General features: G+C 46.2%; 1 protein-coding gene across 1 annotated transcript in view; it reads left to right on the top strand.

Annotated features, from left to right (window-relative positions):
* The window catches only part of DPP3 (dipeptidyl peptidase 3), a gene marked incomplete in the record, with an annotated part of 131,182 nt that overhangs the window by 11,986 nt on the left and 99,169 nt on the right, over nucleotides 1-20,027 (top strand). Inside the window, 3 exon segments of the mRNA XM_053720021.1 lie at nucleotides 7,966-8,243; nucleotides 8,883-8,972; nucleotides 9,051-9,188. Of these exon segments, the coding sequence (XP_053575996.1) occupies nucleotides 7,966-8,243; nucleotides 8,883-8,972; nucleotides 9,051-9,188 (506 nt within the window).

Here is a 20,027-nt window from a genome sequence, read left to right as displayed (position 1 = left end):
TTACCTGGCTGCCTGATGTCCTTCCTGGTTCCTGATCCCTGGCTTGTTCCTGACTCTGCTGTTTTCCTGATTCCGGCTCGTCTGACTATTCGCTTTGGCTCCTGACTCGGCTCGTCTGACTACCAGCTCTGGTTTTGACTCCTGGCTTGTTATTTGACTTGTGGACTTTTTATTATTTTTTGCTTTTAATAAAGGTGTGATTATTTTTTTTCAGTCTGATTCCTGGCACCCTGACAGGGGGCTAGGTAGAGGGGAGTGGAGATTTAACCTTAGCAGCCTGGTATCCGTGACAGCTCCCCCCTTCCAGTCCGGCTAGATCCACTCACGGGTTGGCCAGGGGCTGTCCGGGGAGCTATTCTGATTCAGTTTGCTGGGAAAGTCTGTCAGCGTTTCCATTGCTTTTTCCCGGCCTGTATTGGATGGTAAAGTTAAAGGACTGCAAGGCTAAACTCCACCGCAACAGGCGTCCATTGTCCCCAGCAACTCGGTTGAGCCAAACCAGGGGGTTGTGGTCTGTGAGGACGATGAAGGCCCGTCAGTATAGGTATGGCTGAAGCTTTTTCAGGGCTTATACCAGGGACAGGCACTCTTTCTCCACTGCCGTGTAGCCTATTTCCCTGGGCAACAGCTTCCTGCTGATATCGTCCACCTGACTCAATACTGCTCCCAACCCGAACATGGAGGCATCTGTGTGGACACAAAAACGTTTGGTTGGGTAAGGAGCAGCCAGGACAGGGGCAGAAATCAAGGCTATTTTGAGACTTTCGAAGGCGGCCTCACATTCTGGGGACCACAGGACCTGTCGGGGCAACCGTTTTCTGGTGTCACTATAGATCGCAATACCATCCAGGTAGGCGCAGGCATAATCCTGGAGGCCATCCGGGAGGTGATCTACCATCATCTGGAAGGTCGCCGGAGCATTCAAAATCCCAAACTGCATGACTTTAAACTGGTATAGGCAGAAGGGGTAATAAATGGCGACTTTGGGATGGGCCCTGGGTCCAAGGGGATCTGCCAGTATCCCTTGCAAAGGTTTAGAGTTGTCAGGAAGTTGCCACGGGTGATCCAGTCTAGTAGGTCATCGACCCTGGGCATGGGGTAGGCGTCGGTCATGGTCTGGTCATTGAGTCTACGTTAGTCCATGCAGAATCTGGTGGTCCCATCCTGCTTGGGTACCAGCACCACCGGGGAGGCCCAGGGACTTTTGGACGGTTCAATAACACCTAGCTCCAGCATCCCACTGTGCATACTTTTCCTAATTGCCTCTGGAACCCGGTATGCTGGCTGTCGCAGGGGTGCCTGCCCCGGAGTCTCCACTTGGTGTGCTGCCGCCGTGGTGTACCCAGGGGTGGTGGAGAACCTATCTCTCCGGTTCTCTAGCATTTGCCGGACTTGCCCCTTCTGCCTAGCCCCTAGCCTCTCGTCCAGCTGTATGTCCTCTGCACCTTATCTTGCCCTGGGAGCTCCGGCATGGGAAGACTCTGAGTCCTTTATTGCCGGAGCACAGATGGCTTCTAGGGTTTGGTTACGGGCATTCTGGACGTACCACTGCTTCTGCCTACCTTGAGCGACTTGAAGGTTCTCTCGCACCCTCTCGGTGAGGTCCTTCAGTCGGTCCCTGAATTCTAGAATGTACTCCACAACAAGGTGTCCTTCCTCCCTGGCTGACCCCTCCCAGTGGGCTCTCAATAGGTCTAGGGGTCCCCTTATCTTCCGGCCATACAATAATTCAAAGGGGGAAAACCCAGTGGATTCCTGGGGCACCTCTCGGTATGCAAACAGGAGGTGCGGCAGGTATCTCTCCCAGTCTTTGTGAGAGGCAGAGAACGTCATAAGCAACTGCTTTAGGGTCCCGTTGAACCTCTCACACAACCCATTAGTCTGGGGGTGGTATGGAGCACTGTGCAGGGGTTTTATCCTGCACAGCCTCCATAGCTTTCGTGTGAGCTCCGCCGTGAACTGAGTTCCTTGATCGGAGAGCACTTCCCTGGAAAAACCTACCCTGGTAAATATCCGGAGCAGTGCATCTGCCACTGTCTCCGCCTGCACATTAGACAGAGGGATCGCCTCTGGGTACCGGGTGGCATAACCTACCACTGTCAGTATATACTTTTTCCCGGAAGGACTGGGACGGGGCAATGGACCAATAATATCTATGGCGACACAGCTGAAGTGTTCGTCAATGATGGGGAGGGGGTGTAAGGAGGCTTTGAAGTGGTCCCCTGTCTTTCCTACTCTCTGGCATACGTCACAGGTCCTACAATACTGCCTAATATCGTCTGTAACCCCTGGCCAAAAGAGTGTCTGGGTCAGTCTATGATGGGTCCTAGATTTCCATAGATGTCCTGCTAGGGGAGTGTCATGCCCTATCCGCAACAGGTCGTACCGATACATCTGTGTTACCACCGGCTGGCGTTTGGATACCGGTCCCTTTTTTCCTTTCGGAAATCCTGTACAGGAGTCCCCTTTCCCACTCAAAATGTTCCCCTCCGGGGCCCTTGGAGTCAGTCCCTACTCATTCACGGTAAGGGGCTAGGGTCGGGTTGCTCAATGTCTTCTGGGCGAAGTCAGTGGGGGACGCCCAAGGGAGCTGGTCGGTTTGCAGGGCAGGAGTCGGGGCGGAGTGGCTTACCTGGGTCCCCAGATTGTGCGCCGTGGCCTGATGGGTGGTGAAAGGGCAAACATCCGTGGGGTTATCCCACACAAAGACTGAAGCAAGGTGGCTGAGGTCGTTTCCCAACAAGACCTCAGCAGGCAGATGGCTTATGATCCCTACTTCCACAGCACTGGAGCCGGCACCCCAATCCAAGTGCACCCGTGCAGTAGAGATCCGCAGTACTGTACCCTCAGCCACACGAACTGCCAGGGATCTCCCGGTGTGGTCCGAGGTGGGGATCAGTTGTGGCTGGGCAAGGGTAACCATGGCTCCACTGGCGGTTGTCGCCGGTTGCGAGGTTCACCTCATGCAGGACCCCAACCTCTTCCTCTGCCCAGTCGGCATTATAAGTAGGGTCCTCTACATCCAAACAGTGGGCGGCATCCCGGTAACCTCTGGCTGGAGCCTTGGGCACTGAGCCGAAGGGGGGTTCCTTGGCCTCCACTCTCATGTGGCCCTCCCGTCCGCTCTTGTAGCATCCCTGGGATGAGCTGGGCCCTGTCGGGGTGGACAGACGCCGGCCGAGTCTGGGGGGTACCGGGTAGGCACCGGAGGGCAGGCAGAGGTGGGAGCGTAGCGGGTCACTGGTCGGGGCTCAGAGATGGTCTGGCGCCGGGCATCCAAGTATTGATCAGCCAGAACAGCCGCCTGGTCGGCTGTTGTAGGCCCCTTATCTTTGACCCAGTCCCGGATCTCCACCGGGGAGTGGTTGTAGAAATGCTCCAACAAAATGAGCTGGGTAGCCTCTTCCAGGGAAGTTACATGGCAGCCTGCAAACCAAGAGTCCAAGGACCGGGTGTACCGGTGGGTCCACTTTGAACGGCTGCCCCTCTTGTCTTTTTAGTTCTCTGAACTTCAGTCGGCGAGCCTCCGGCGTGAGACCATAGCGGGCAAGGATGCGCTCCTTCACCCGGTCATAGTTCTTTTGGTCTCCTGGGGGCACAGTGTTGAAAGCCTCCAGGGCCCCTCCAGACAGCGTTCCGAGCAAGAGGGTGACTGTTGGCAGTGGTGACACCCTGGGTTTCGAATACTTGAAGATAGCTGTCGATCTCCTCCTCATTGTCTTTGAAGGCTCGAAAAGCCTCATGGGGTAACTTCCTTGGCCAGAGAGGTGTGTCCAGAGGAGCCTGCACGTCTCACCCCCATAGACTTTTGGAGCTCCAGCATCTGGACCTGGGCGGCGTCTGTGATTATCCGAGTGATAACCTCCTCAGGTGGGGCAGTCCCATAGAGGTCCAGCCGCCACTGGATCTTTCTCTGTAGTTCGGACATCGTGGTCCCCTGGTTTGACCCCTTGCTGGGCCATTCGCTGTTAGTGGTTTGGACTTTCTTCAGTTCGTGGTTTGGACGTTCCAGATAAACGGAAGCATCAAATGTGACGGACACCGGCTACCCCGACTGGGTAGCTCCGCCAAAGGACCTTCCTATACCTGAAACATGCTGCTATGTAGCGGAGAAAGTGATTATAGCAGAGCCCACCCAAATAACAGACAAGCATTCAGGTGAAACACAACTTTATTGTGGAAAACACACTACCTTTATACACAAACTGATCTTCATAAGGAGCCTTATCAGGCCCCTAGATCTCCCGCCATTCCCGCCCCTCCAGACAGGCTGGCGCCTCCCCCCCCATAGTGTCCATTGTCTTATAGAGTCCCAATGATAAAAAGGTGGTGGTTTCAGGGTGATCCCAGGGGAGTGGCGGGAAGGCTCTCGGTTCCCCGATGCCATAGTCCAAAAAGCGGCATAATCCCCCACCTCTGGTCCTCCCTAGGGGCTATCAATCCCCAAAAGTGCGGAGCTCTGGCGCAAGTGGCCGCTGGAGCGACCTGGGTTAAAGGGAAGCGGGTATCTGGTACGGCCGGCCGGGAGTTCACCTCATGCAGGACCCCAACCTCTTCCTCTGCCCAGTCGGCATTATAAGTAGGGTCCTCTACATCCAAACAGTGGGCGGCATCCCGGTAACCTCTGGCTGGAGCCTTGGGCACTGAGCCGAAGGGGGGTTCCTTGGCCTCCACTCTCATGTGGCCCTCCCGTCCGCTCTTGTAGCATCCCTGGGATGAGCTGGGCCCTGTGGGGTGGACAGACGCCGGCCGAGTCTGGGGGTACCGGGTAGGCACCGGAGGGCAGGCAGAGGTGGGAGCGTAGCGGGTCACTGGTCGGGGCTCAGAGATGGTCTGGCACCGGGCATCCAAGTATTGATCAGCCAGAACAGCCGCCTGGTCGGCTGTTGTAGGCCCCTTATCTTTGACCCAGTCCCGGATCTCCACCGGGGAGTGGTTGTAGAAATGCTCCAACAAAATGAGCTGGGTAGCCTCTTCCAGGGAAGTTACATGGCAGCCTGCAAACCAAGAGTCCAAGGACCGGGTGTACCGGTGGGTCCACTTTGAACGGCTGCCCCTCTTGTCTTTTTAGTTCTCTGAACTTCAGTCGGCGAGCCTCCGGCGTGAGACCATAGCGGGCAAGGATGCGCTCCTTCACCCGGTCATAGTTCTTTTGGTCTCCTGGGGGCACAGTGTTGAAAGCCTCCAGGGCCCCTCCAGACAGCTTTCCGAGCAAGAGGGTGACTGTTGGCAGTGGTGACACCCTGGGTTTCGAATACTTGAAGATAGCTGTCGATCTCCTCCTCATTGTCTTTGAAGGCTCGAAAAGCCTCATGGGGTAACTTCCTTGGCCAGAGAGGTGTGTCCAGAGGAGCCTGCACGTCTCACCCCCATAGACTTTTGGAGCTCCAGCATCTGGACCTGGGCGGCGTCTGTGATTATCCGAGTGATAACCTCCTCAGGTGGGGCAGTCCCATAGAGGTCCAGCCGCCACTGGATCTTTCTCTGTAGTTTGGACATCGTGGTCCCCTGGTTTGACCCCTTGCTGGGCCATTCGCTGTTAGTGGTTTGGACTTTCTTCAGTTCGTGGTTTGGACGTTCCAGATAAACGGAAGCATCAAATGTGACGGACACCGGCTACCCCGACTGGGTAGCTCCGCCAAAGGACCTTCCTATACCTGAAACATGCTGCTATGTAGCGGAGAAAGTGATTATAGCAGAGCCCACCCAAATAACAGACAAGCATTCAGGTGAAACACAACTTTATTGTGGAAAACACACTACCTTTATACACAAACTGATCTTCATAAGGAGCCTTATCAGGCCCCTAGATCTCCCGCCATTCCCGCCCCTCCAGACAGGCTGGCGCCTCCCCCCCCCATAGTGTCCATTGTCTTATAGAGTCCCAATGATAAAAAGGTGGTGGTTTCAGGGTGATCCCAGGGGAGTGGCGGGAAGGCTCTCGGTTCCCCGATGCCATAGTCCAAAAAGCGGCATAATCCCCCACCTCTGGTCCTCCCTAGGGGCTATCAATCCCCAAAAGTGCGGAGCTCTGGCGCAAGTGGCCGCTGGAGCGACCTGGGTTAAAGGGAAGCGGGTATCTGGTGCGGCCGGCCGGGAGTTCCAGGAGCCGGCCAGCCGAGAAGGGTTTTCACGGTCGGAGAACAGCTCTTCTGGGAGGATGTACAAAACACCAAAATGAACAAAACCAAGCGTCCTGGAGATTGCGAAAGCTCCCAAAAGTTCAAATCCGGGGAGAAATATGAGGGGGCTAGGTAGAGGGGGGTGGAGGTTTAACCTTAGCAGCCTGGTACCCCTATTAGCTCCCCATATGGTAATCCCAGTGCCCCTCTTACCCATATTAGCTCCCCATATGGTAATCCCAGTGCCCCTCTTACACCTATTAGCGACCCCTATGGTAATCCCAGTGCCCCTCTAACGCCTATTAGCGCCCCCTATGGTAATCCCAGTGCCCCTCTTACGCCTATTAGCGCCCCCTATGGTAGTGCCAATGCCCCTCTTATGCCTATTAATGCTCCCATTGTAATCCCAATGCCCCTCTTATGCCTATTAGCGCCCCCTATGGTAATCCCAGTGCCCCTCTTACACCTATTAGCGCCCCCTATGGTAATGCCAATGCCCCTCTTATACCTATTAGCGCCCCCTATGGTAATCGCAGTGCCCCTCTTATGCCTATTAGCGCCCCCTATTGTAATCCTAATGCCCCTCTTATACCTATTAGTGCTCCTTGGGGCAACACCACCCACTTTGGGAACCACTGGTTTAACACGACTAAAGTAGTTGCCCTACTGCTCCTTTTGTTTTCTTGTGGAATGTTATTTAGACTTATTTAGGTAATGCCAATGCCCCTCTTACGCCTATTAGCGCCCCCTATGGTAATCCCAGTGCCTCTCTTATACCTATTAGCGCCCCCTATGGTAATCCCAGTGCCCCTCTTACACCTATTAGTGCCCCTATGGTAATGCCAATGCCCCTCTTACGCCTATTAGCGCCCCCTATGGTAATCCCAGTGCCCCTCTTACGCCTATTAGCGCCCCCTATGGTAATCCCAGTGCCTCTCTTATGCCTATTATTGCCCCCTATGGTAATGCCAATGCCCCTCTTATGCCTATTAGCGCCCCCTATGGTAATCCCAGTGCCTCTCTTATACCTGTTAGCGCCTTCTATTGTAATCCCAATGCCCCTCTTACGCCTATTAGCGCCCCCTATGGTAATGCCAATGCCCCTCTTATGCCTATTAGCGCCCCCTATGGTAATCCCAGTGCCCCTCTTACGCCTATTAGCTCCCCATATGATAATCCCAGTGCCCCTCTTACGCCTATTAGCGCCCCCTATGGTAATCCCAGTGCCTCTCTTATGCCTATTAGTGCCCCCTATGGTAATGCCAATGCCCCTCTTACGCCTATTAGCGCCCCCTCGGTAATCCCAGTGCCTCTCTTATACCTATTAGCGCCCCCTATGGTAATCCCAGTGCCCCTCTTACACCTATTAGCGCCCCCTATGGTAATGCCAATGCCCCTCTTACGCCTATTAGCGCCCCCTATGGTAATCCCAGTGCCCCTCTTACGCCTATTAGCTCCCCATATGGTAATCCCAGTGCCCCTCTTACGCCTATTAGCGCCCCCTATGGTAGTGCCAATGCCCCTCTTATACCTATTAGCGCCCCCTATGGTAATCGCAGTGCCCCTCTTATGCCTATTAGCGCCCCCTATTGTAATCCTAATGCCCCTCTTATACCTATTAGTGCTCCTTGGGGCAACACCACCCACTTTGGGAACCACTGGTTTAACACGACTAAAGTAGTTGCCCTACTGCTCCTTTTGTTTTCTTGTGGAATGTTATTTAGACTATTTCTTTGTCCCTCAGTTTATTGGTCACATCTGTATGTTTTCTCCTCTATAAGCAATAGAAAAACTATAATAATGACATTAATACATCTGCTGTGATATTCTTTGTTTGTTGCAGTAAAGATGTCCGTCAGCAAGCAGTACGTCCTTCCTAACGACCTTCCTGTAGCATTGCTGGAGTGCGAGGATGCGTTTGTGTTGCTGTCGGCAGAGGAAAAATTGTACGCGCACTACCTCTCCCGAGCCTCGTTTTACGGAGGGCTGATTGTCTTGTTCCAGACGTCCCCAGAATCTCCGGCCATTTATGTTCTGCTTAACAGACTCTTCAGGGGACAGGGACCTGAGGAGCTGCGGACGGTTGCTCTATGCCAGGATATGACCGAGGATGAATATCAGGTATAAATCTTCTGCATCCCTCAGCTAAGGGGCCCAGCATGCAAGGAATAGCGACTGCTCCTCAGCTATGGGGGGGGGGGTTTCTTCCTATCACCTCCGTTGTGTGGCTGTTCCATGTCTAGAATCTGTTTATGATTTTCCTTACCACTTCTGAGGTTTTGGGAATATTACTTGCCCTATCCTATATAATAAAAGACCAAGTATGTTTGTCCGACACAATTATGCGCAGTAGAGACTGTGCGAGACAAACATACCTGGCCTTAACCCCTTAACGACCAGCGCCGATGGTCGTTATAGGCCTCTCTCTGCAGTGATCTCGCTAAAAGTAGCGAGATTGCACTATTTCTGCAGTGGGCCAGTGCAAAAATAGTCTTGCATCAGGCAGCGGTGGTGACGATCGTTGGTGGCATGGGAGGGTTCGGAGGGAGGCAGGTTGGCGGCGAGAACAGGTGGAACCGCTACACTACAGAAAAAATGTATGCTAAAAGCGGCAGAGAGGGGGCAGGAGGGAGAAGGAGGTACAGGGGAGGGGGGGAATAAAGGCTAGGGAAAGGATCTTGGAGGGAGACATTTCGGCCTTGGTACACGGGCTTTAACACTCGTATGTGTGTATATATATAATTTCTTTTTACCCCACAGGCTCTCCTTGTTTACGCTGCTGGATTCTTCGCAAATATGGGCAACTACAAATCTTTTGGAGACACTAAGTTTGTTCCTAATGTCCCTAAGGCAAGTGAGAGAGGTGCGCGCAGGGCGGAAGGGGGCCCAGCAGTGCTTGTGGGTAATTAAGAAGGTTTTCTTTTGTAGGAGAAGTTGGAGAAGCTGATCCGGGCGAGTGAAGTTTTTACCCAGGACCCCGAGGGAATAGAGACACTGTGGAAACTCGCTGGGGATCGGATGTACTCGCTGGAGCCGACAGAGAGACAGCTGGGGCTAGGGGACAATGTGAGTGTCACACGGGGGCTCAGCACGTGCACCGTATTGCAGCTGTAGGGATAGCTATAGGGCTAGGGGGTCTCATACAGGTAGGTAGCACAAGCTCAGCATGTGCACTGTATGGCAACTGTTATATAGCTATAGGGCTAGGGGTCATCATAGAGGTAGCACAAGCTCAGCACGTGCACAGTATGACATCTGTAGTTATAGATATAGGGCTAGGGGGCATCATACAGGTAGTATAAGCTCAGCACGTGCACCGTATAGAATCTGTAGGGATAGCTAGGGGCATCATACAGGTAGCACAAGCTCAGCACAAGAAACTGCACACAAAGGGGTAGATAATGAGTGGCACGCTAACTTGCTAGTGGGCGATAAGTTGCATATCTCAGGTCTTTGTGCGCGTCAGAAGAGCAAGTATTACGAGTTAAAAGTAAACACATTCGCTTGGGCACAATTGAATTTAAACTGTGTCAGGATATCACTAATTCAGAGCTCTGGTTAACTGTTTTGTGAAATAAAAAAGTTGCACAAAACACATAAAAAATATATTACAAAGTACAGTTACTCACAATAACACTATCTAAAAGAAATAAAAAAATATTGATCAAAGATATGAGGTCTCAGGTGTTAGAAAAAAATGCTTCAAAGGGCTTTAACACACATATATATATATATATATATATATATATATATATATATATATATGTGTGTGTATAATATGTATGTATGTGTGTATATGTGTGTATATATATATATATATATATATATATATATATATATATATATATATATATATATATATATATATATATATATATATATATATATATTCCAATTAGCACGTGTTCCAGCACTCCAGCTTCAACTAATAATGAAGCACCTGGGTGCAATCCTCAATGGATTGTAGATAAGAGCTAGGAAAGGGAGGGCACTCTCAGGATTTATGTACATCAAAGTTAGTTTATTGTTTAGAACGTTAGAAAGTCATAAGCATAGGTCGACGTTTCGGCTTACATAGAAGCCTTCATCAAGACAGATGAACAACTGTTAAACGAAGAAGAAAAAATAACAGATTTAAAAACCCAAAACACAGCATCAATACGTAATCCCACCACCAAATTGTTTGCAGGCAGATAAATAAACCTACAAATAATGAAAATAAACAGAAAAAATACAAATAAAAATAAGGCAAACCCATACATGTAGCGCTAGGAGATACAACAATACAGTCCCTCAAATACTCTCAATCGGCTCTGGATATACACTGGTGGGGTATCTATTATAATCTTAGCAAGCAAACAAAGCGTATGTAACCCAATTGTAGGTAAAACACCATACGGCTGCACAATTTATGTGTTACGTAAAGACCGGTATACGCTGGCCTGTCATGTACATAAAAGACCCTTCAAAAGAGACTAGTAAGTCCCCATACCTCATTAAAAACCGCCTCAGGCTCTGAGACCATATACAGTTGTTCTAATGTTACAAAGCAGATAGGTGCACCATACATAGTTAAAAAAAACATTTTTATACACTGATGCATACACCCCTAACTGATAATATCACACTATACGTACTGAGACGCAAGGAACAGACCATAGCACACACAATGATTGTATCCACAAGTGTCAAAGGCTAACATTATAGTAACCTGCCTATACAACATTTAGACCAGGGTTATATATTTAGCAACAAAAAGGCACTATATCACTATTCCTGATGCTCATTTATCTCGCATCTGACAACCTGACATTGTGTGCAGTAGTCACGCTGGACCCTACCTTCAAAGAAAACCACAACCACGTATAAAAGCATGTGCACATCTTAGTATTGCACTCGTAACACTTTCAAAAGACTCAACTAGGTCTACAGTCATGTGCACACCTTAGTATTGCACTAGTACCCCCTAAGTATATACACATGTACCTTACCAGCATTTGACAGTAGTTACAACATTGGAAATCCACACTGCTGTTAATACGTGCCCCACATGGTATAAGCTCAATATATAGTCTAACTAAGCAGTCCACAAATATAGATTAAACTCGGGCAATATGTAAGCAGACCGCACTATAGCAAGATTATTGTCCCATGTCAGCTGCATGTCTTATGCGTTACACACCCACCGTTAACAACATGTGGCGCCCACAGCCCTAGCAAAAACATAAACAACCCCCATGTTTTGGGCCACAATATTAAGAAGCAGACAAATTATATTACCTCACAACGGCGACTAGCAGCCGCTCACAACACCACCGGCAAAACAGAATGCCATTAACAGAAACCGGAAACTATTTAAGCCCTGATCACCAGGCTCTCATTGGTTGGCAATAGGGGTGTGTAAAAAACACACCTGTAGCAGCTGTATCAACTACAGAGAAGTGCAGACAGTGCTGGATACTCTAATTAACTCAATTATAACCATGTTCAGCTGCTACCACAACAGCAGACACTATGGATGCTTAGAATTGGCAAGTGCCACAGATGTATATAACATAGTAGATAAAGAATGGAAGCCATAATAAACCAGAGGTAACTGCATTTTGCTATTGTATAAACCAGAGTATACAACACAGTAAGGATGGGATCGCATATTCTCATTAAAATGCAGAGAAAAATTACCGTTCCTCAAATGACCATAAATACATAGTTAAAGACATGACTAACAGTGTACAGATGTGAAAACCCAGAAATTAACGTTCCACAAACGACCATAAATACATACACTATGGATGCTTAGAATTGGCAAGTGCCACAGATGTATATAACATAGTAGATAAAGAATGGATGCCATAATAAACCAGAGGTAACTGCATTCAGCTACTGTATAAACCAGAGTATACAACAAAATAAGGATGAGAGCGCATATTCTCATTATAATGCAGAGCAAATTAACGTGCCTCAAACGACCATAAATATATAGTCAAAGACATGACTACCAGTATACAGATGTGGGAACCCAGAACCAATATATGGGGTCCATCAGCCATTAGACACACCTCAAGTGGATGTCCCACTAGGAGGGGGGGAGTATGCAGAACCAACACTAGAGGATATATAATAGTAGAACAAACCATATGACGGCACACACCAAGGTAGCACCCCAAAGTGTCAACAAACTGGGAGTGCTCAAACCATTACGCATCATTTAGTTTTGAAATGGGTATCCCATCCAGTGTGACATCCCAGCAGAGAGGGGGACAAGGGAGAAAAAATCATATTACAAGATATTGGAAGAAGTAGTGACTACTATTCATAGACAATGTCAAGAACAATATATCATTAAATGCATAATCAACTTAATAAAACACAGAATAATCTAACTGCATATTAAGTCCATGTGGGCTGAGTGTGTTCAGCCGATAGACCCACCGGCTTTCACAGCATAATAGTTCCTTATGCCTGTTGCCACCCCTTCTGGGGGGGATCACCATGTTAATGAGCATTGCTTTCAAGGATAACACAGAATGATTGTGTTCAAGAAAGTGGCGTGAAACAAGCTGGTCCGCACTGCCATCCTTCAGTGCTGCCCTGATGGCACTTTTATGATTGGCAAGCCTCTCCCTGAAGGTAGTGGTGGTGTTACCAACATAATAACGGCCACAAGGGCAAGTCAAAAAGTATACCACAAACTGAGAAGTACAAGTTAGGCGATGCCTGATCAGATAGGTCTTATTCGTATTGGGATGGTGGAACTTAGAACCAGTTAGCAGCGAGTTACATGTGACACAATTACCACACTTGAAACATCCTGGCTTGGCATTAGCCAGCCAGGTTTGGGGTTTCTTCCACGGATCCGTTTTCATCAGCATGGATCGAAGATTCTGGTTGCTCCTATGCACCACTCTTGGTGGTGATGATCAAGCAAAAGGCAAAGAGTGGTCGTCCCTTATTAGGTGCCAGTTCTGGCGAACAATATCACCAATTTTATTTGATACTGGGCTGTATGAGGTCACAAAATGTAATTTATTATCATTTTCACCCGTCTTTGGTTTCCTTTCAATCAATGAAGATTGGTTGAAATGAGACACTTCCTTGAGAACCTGCTCCACTAGTCCCGGGCTATACCCTCTCTCTATGAATTTCATCTTCATATCCTGTAGCTGCTTAGCCTGATTCATGAGATCAGAGTTATTTCGTATAACTCTCAACAGTTGTGATTTGATGATGCCCGTTTTTAATTGTCTGGGGTGGAAGCTGTTACTTTGTAAGAGGGTGTTCCGGTCTGTCGGTTTAGAATACAAGGAAGTATTCAATCTACATCCATTCTCTGTTATTGTTTTGACAGATTTCAACGTACTTTAAAGTTAAAAGATCACTTTAAGCATTCTCCTCCTACAGGACCTAAACCTGCTCTGTCACGACCTTCGAGCTTTGAACCCAAGACCACCCATCCGACTATTCGAACATTCACAAATATCTGTGTCCGGGACATAGAATACGCCTGTAAGGATGTGACCTCTGGTCGGAAAAACTTGAATAAACTGGAACTTGATGCCCTGGAGAGACTCAAGTCTGATGATTCCATAATCATACGCCCAGCTGACAAGGGTGGGGCGGTGGTCGTTATGGACTACACGTACTACAGATCTGAACTGTTAACCCAGTTGAATGACATTACCACATATCAACGTCTAACATTCAATCTTACTCAAGCATACAAAACGATGCTGGATACCAGTCTACAAGTGGCTTACAATATCAACTATATAGACGATACTACTTTAGATTTCTTGACAGTTGACCACCCGAAATATCCGATCATATACACGATCCCGAAAATTCATAAAGATCTGACGAAACCCCCTGGAAGACCAATAGTCTCAGCGGTCGGGTCCTTGTTCCAGAATGTATCAATATACATAGATTTTCATCTCCAGGGCATAGTGAGAAACACAGAGGCCTTTCTACTAGATTCAATACAATTGATATGTATGGTACAAAATGTCACATTTCCTGCTCACTGCATCTTGGTAACCCTAGATGTGAGTCCCGCATGAGCTAGGGATAAAGGCTGTCAGAAGCTTCTTAGTGGCGAGTACAGAGTATGATGGTCCTCCAATTGAGGTGTTCCTAGATTGGCTCCTAATGGTATTGACGCATAACTATTTTCGATTTGAAGATAAGTACTACCTACAAATGGTCGGGACGGCCATGGGATCAAGCATGGCGCCATCATACGCCAATCTCTTTATGGCCTGGTTTGAGGAGAAATACATCTTCCTTGACCGTAATCCTCAAGTTCTGTTGTACAAACGCTACATTGACGACCTGTTTGTTGTTTGGGGTGGTACTCAAATGGAATTGAATCTATGGATCAATCAACTCAACACAGCTGAACTCTCGGTTGGATTCAAAAGTGAGCACAGTGATGAACAAATCCACTTCTTGGACCTGTGCATCTTCAAAACAATAACAGAGAATGGATGTAGATTGAATACTACCTTGTATTCTAAACCGACAAACCGGAACACCCTCTTACAAAGTAACAGCTTCCACCCCAGACAATTAAAAACTGGCATCATCAAATCACAACTGTTGAGAGTTATACAAAATAACTCCGATCTCATGAATCGGGCTAAGCAGCTACAGGATATGAAGATGAAATTCATAGAGAGAGGGTATAGCCCGGGACTAGTGGAGCAGGTTCTCAAGGAAGTGTCTCATTTGAACCAATCTTCATTGATTGAAAGGAAACCAAAGACGGGTGAAAATGATAATAAATTACATTTTGTGACCTCATACAGCCCAGTATCAAATAAAATTGGTGATATTGTTTGCCAGAACTGGCACCTAATAAGGGACGACCACTCTTTGCCTTTTGCTTGATCATCACCACCAAGAGTGGTGCATAGGAGCAACCAGAATCTTCGATCCATGCTGATGAAAACGGATCCGTGGAAGAAACCCCAAACCTAGCTGGCTAATGCCAAGCCAGGATGTTTCAAGTGTGGTAATTGTGTCACATGTAACTCGCTGCTAACTGGTTCTAAGTTCCACCATCCCAATACGAATAAGACCTACCTGATCAGGTTTCGCCTAACTTGTACTTCTCAGTTTGTGGTATACTTTTTGATTTGCCCTTGTGGCCGTTATTATGTTGGTAAGACCACCACTACCTTCAGGGAGAGGCTTGCCAATCATAAAAGTGCCATCAGGGCAACACTGAAGGATGGCAGTGCGGAGCAGCCTATGGCGCGCCACTTTGTTGAACACAATCATTCTGTGTCATCCTTGAAAGCAATGCTCATTGACGTGGTGATCTCCCCCAGAAGGGGTGGCAACAGGCATAAGGAACTATTATGCAGTGAAAGCCGGTGGATTTATTGGCTGAACATACTCAGCCCACATGGACTTAATATGCAGTTAGATTATTCCGTGTTTTATTAAGTTGATTATGCATTTAATGATATATTGTTCTTGACATTGTCTATGAATAGTAGTCACTACTTCTTCCAATATCTTGTAATATGATTTTTTTTCTCCCTTGTCCTCCTCTCTGCTGGGATGTTACACTGGATGGGTTACCCATTTCAAAACTAAATGATGCGTAGTGGTTTGAGCACTCCCAGTTTGTTGACACTTTGGGGTGCTACCTTGGTGTGTGCCGTCATATGGTTTGTTCTACTATTATATATATATATGTATATGTATAGAGTGATACTATCAGTTAGGGGTGTATGCATCAGTGTATAAAAATGTTTTTTTTTAACTATGTATGGTGCACCTATCTGCTTTGTAACATTAGAACAACTGTATATGGTCTCAGAGCCTGAGGCGGTATCTAATGAGGTATGGGGACTTGCTAGTCCCTTTTGAAGGGTCTTTTATGTATATGGCAGGCCAGCGTATACCGGTCTTTGCGTAACACATTAACTGTGCAGCCGTATGGTGTTTCACCTACAATTGGGTTACATACGCTTTGTTTGCTTGCTAAGATTATAATAGATACCCCACCAGTGTATATCCAGAGCAGATTGAGAGCATTGGAGGGACTGTATTGTTGTATCTCCTAGCGCTATGTGTATGGGTTTGCCTTATTTTTATTTTTATTTTTTCTATGTTTATTTTCATTATTTGTAGGTTTAGTTATCTGCCTGCAAACAATTTGGTGGTGGGATTACGTATTGATGCTGTGTTTTGGGTTTTTAAATCTGTTATTTTTTCTTCTTCGTTTAACAGTTGTTCATCTGTCTTGATGAAGGCTTCTATGTAAGATGAAACGTCGACCTATGCTTATGACTTTCTAACGTTGTTGTTATAAACAATAAACTAACTTTGATGTATATAAATCCTGAGAGTGCCCTCCCTTTCCTAGCTCTTGTGTGTGTGTGTGTGTGTATAGTGTGTGTATATGTATATATATATGTGTGTGTATATGTGTATATATATATATATATATATATATATATATATATATATATATATATATATATATATATATATATATAGATAGATAAAAGTCAATAAGAAAGGCACTCCATATACAATGTAGCAACTTCCAGGGTGCACTTCAAAGAGAGCATCAAATATATATGTGGCAAAAAAGGCACTCACTGGTTCAGAGTAAAAAATAACATTTAATAGTTTAAGTTAAGAATGCATGACGTTTCGGAGGCATTCCACCCCCTTTATCAAATGCATAATACAAACAGTTTGAATGTACAAAAAAACGACTAACACATACATTACCCCTTCACCTTAAATAACCCTGTGGCATCTGATGGCGCCAAGCCGCAATCGCGGCTTGCATGGTGCTAAACCGGAAGTCATGTGACCGGAAATCACGTCATCCACGTGAACCACGTGGTGACGCCGGTTGTCATGGTGACAACTGTTTGTTGTCTGACGATATTCTCAGACAATAAGGAAATGTCTATCCAATAGGGTACAAGTATTCAATTTAAACATTAACAAGGAAATCCTATTGTCAGCATTAAAGGGAGCTATAGAATACCACAGTTTAGCCATAGGTCAGAATGCCAGTGTATTAAAAACAACAAAGGTAGTCGATCATAGATGATCGAATGTAACAACATAAAAGCATGAATATGGTGAACATGCAGCAACCTAAGCTAACAGCAGACATATATGCAATACTACATTACCATCTATAAACAATTATATGAGAAAAATTATGGAAAATGGGTAAAAACTCATCACTAACCATCTCAAATCTTGGATAATGACTGGTATATACATACATGTCTGCAGTTAGTCAAATCGTGTGTCCTTGGTGTCTCCTGGAGTATGGCAGAAAATACCTGAGGACTTATGAATTGAGAGTGATAAAAAGTCATATTTAAAAGTCATTGATAGTGGATATGTTTTATGGTAGAATAAACAGTTATAGTCCATATAGAGAAGTTAAATCAACTCGCAGTATAGAATGGCGAGAAATCCAGCATAGTATTCAATCCCCTAGGTGCTATGGTATCCAAAGTGTAGATCCATCTTGTCTCCATTCGTAGGAGTCGATTGCCCCTGTCACCTCCCCTTGTCAGCGGTGGTACTTGATCAATCAACATGGTTTTTAAACTCGATACACCATGTTTATGTTTGGCGAAATGGCGTGCTACTGGCTGATCAGAGTCGCCATCTTTGATGGCTTCCCTGATCGCACAGCGATGATTGGCCATACGCTCCCGAAATGTAGTGACCGTTTTCCCTATATAGACAAGGGAACAGGGGCAAATCAACATATAAATCACATGGGTACTCATGCATGAGAGTCTGTGTTTGATTTTGTAGCGCTTTTTCGTATGTGGATGCTGGAAAGTGTCACCTTTAAGCATGCTGTCACACGTGACACAGTCGCCACATTTAAAGCAGCCTTTTTTGTTGGATTTTAGCCATGTAGTATTCTCATAGCACCTAGTTGGATCCGTTTTTACTAGCAGGTCCCGCAAGTTTCTCGCTCTTCGATAAACCATTCTAGGGTGTTGTTGTTTCACGAATGGTAAAGACTTGTCCGAGTGTACCAAGTCCCAATGTTTAGAGATTGCTCCAGCAACTTTTTGGTGCATTGGATCAAATGTAGTTATGAAGTTGATTTTCTCCTCTGAGTTATTAGTTTCCTTTGTTCTAGTTACATTGCCCTCAAAACGTTTTGTGGCTTCTTCTTTAATGTCCATAACCATCTTTCTATCATATCCACGTGTGATCAATTTTTCTGACATCTCATTAAGTTGTGTTGTTCTATTGTGTGCCTCAGTGTTGTTGCGCAGAACCCGAGTGAGCTGGGAGGCTACTATCCCTCTCTCCATTTACCCACTCTGATATCCTGGGTAAATGGCCTAAATAGTCTATCTAGCCCTATCAAATTTAAACTTGAATATGACATTGATAAAGTACATTTTTTGGACCTTAATATTTTTAAGGTAATTGACAAAGAGGTATGTAGGTTTGGTACATCCCTTTACACCAAGCCTACTGACCGTAATTCTCTATTAGATGCACGGAGCTATCATCCCACACACCAGAAAAAAGGGATAGTAGCCTCCCAGCTCACTCGGATTCTGCGCAACAACACTGAGGCACACAATAGAACAACACAACTTAATGAGATGTCAGAAAAATTGATCACACGTGGATATGATAGAAAGATGGTTATGGACATTATAGAAGAAGCCACAAAACGTTTTGAGGGCAATGTAACTAGAACAAAGGAAACTAATAACTCAGAGGAGAAAATCAACTTCATAACTACATTTGATCCAATGCACCAAAAAGTTGCTGGAGCAATCTCTAAACATTGGGACTTGGTACACTCGGACAAGTCTTTACCATTCGTGAAACAACAACACCCTAGAATGGTTTATCGAAGAGCGAGAAACTTGCGGGACCTGCTAGTAAAAACGGATCCAACTAGGTGCTATGAGAATACTACATGGCTAAAATCCAACAAAAAAGGCTGCTTTAAATGTGGCGACTGTGTCACGTGTGACAGCATGCTTAAAGGTGACACTTTCCAGCATCCACATACGAAAAAGCGCTACAAAATCAAACACAGACTCTCATGCATGAGTACCCATGTGATTTATATGTTGATTTGCCCCTGTTCCCTTGTCTATATAGGGAAAACGGTCACTACATTTCGGGAGCGTATGGCCAATCATCGCTGTGCGATCAGGGAAGCCATCAAAGATGGCGACTCTGATCAGCCAGTAGCACGCCATTTCGCCAAACATAAACATGGTGTATCGAGTTTAAAAACCATGTTGATTGATCAAGTACCACCGCTGACAAGGGGAGGTGACAGGGGCAATCGACTCCTACGAATGGAGACAAGATGGATCTACACTTTGGATACCATAGCACCTAGGGGATTGAATACTATGCTGGATTTCTCGCCATTCTATACTGCGAGTTGATTTAACTTCTCTATATGGACTATAACTGTTTATTCTACCATAAAACATATCCACTATCAATGACTTTTAAATATGACTTTTTATCACTCTCAATTCATAAGTCCTCAGGTATTTTCTGCCATACTCCAGGAGACACCAAGGACACACGATTTGACTAACTGCAGACATGTATGTATATACCAGTCATTATCCAAGATTTGAGATGGTTAGTGATGAGTTTTTACCCATTTTCCATAATTTTTCTCATATAATTGTTTATAGATGGTAATGTAGTATTGCATATATGTCTGCTGTTAGCTTAGGTTGCTGCATGTTCACCATATTCATGCTTTTATGTTGTTACATTCGATCATCTATGATCGACTACCTTTGTTGTTTTTAATACACTGGCATTCTGACCTATGGCTAAACTGTGGTATTCTATAGCTCCCTTTAATGCTGACAATAGGATTTCCTTGTTAATGTTTAAATT

Source organism: Bombina bombina, chromosome 7 (assembly GCF_027579735.1).
Source record: "Bombina bombina isolate aBomBom1 chromosome 7, aBomBom1.pri, whole genome shotgun sequence".
In the NCBI taxonomy this organism is placed as follows: Eukaryota; Metazoa; Chordata; class Amphibia; order Anura; family Bombinatoridae; genus Bombina; species Bombina bombina.
Note: the sequence above shows the minus strand (reverse complement) of the source record. Positions and strands in the feature narration are given on the sequence as shown.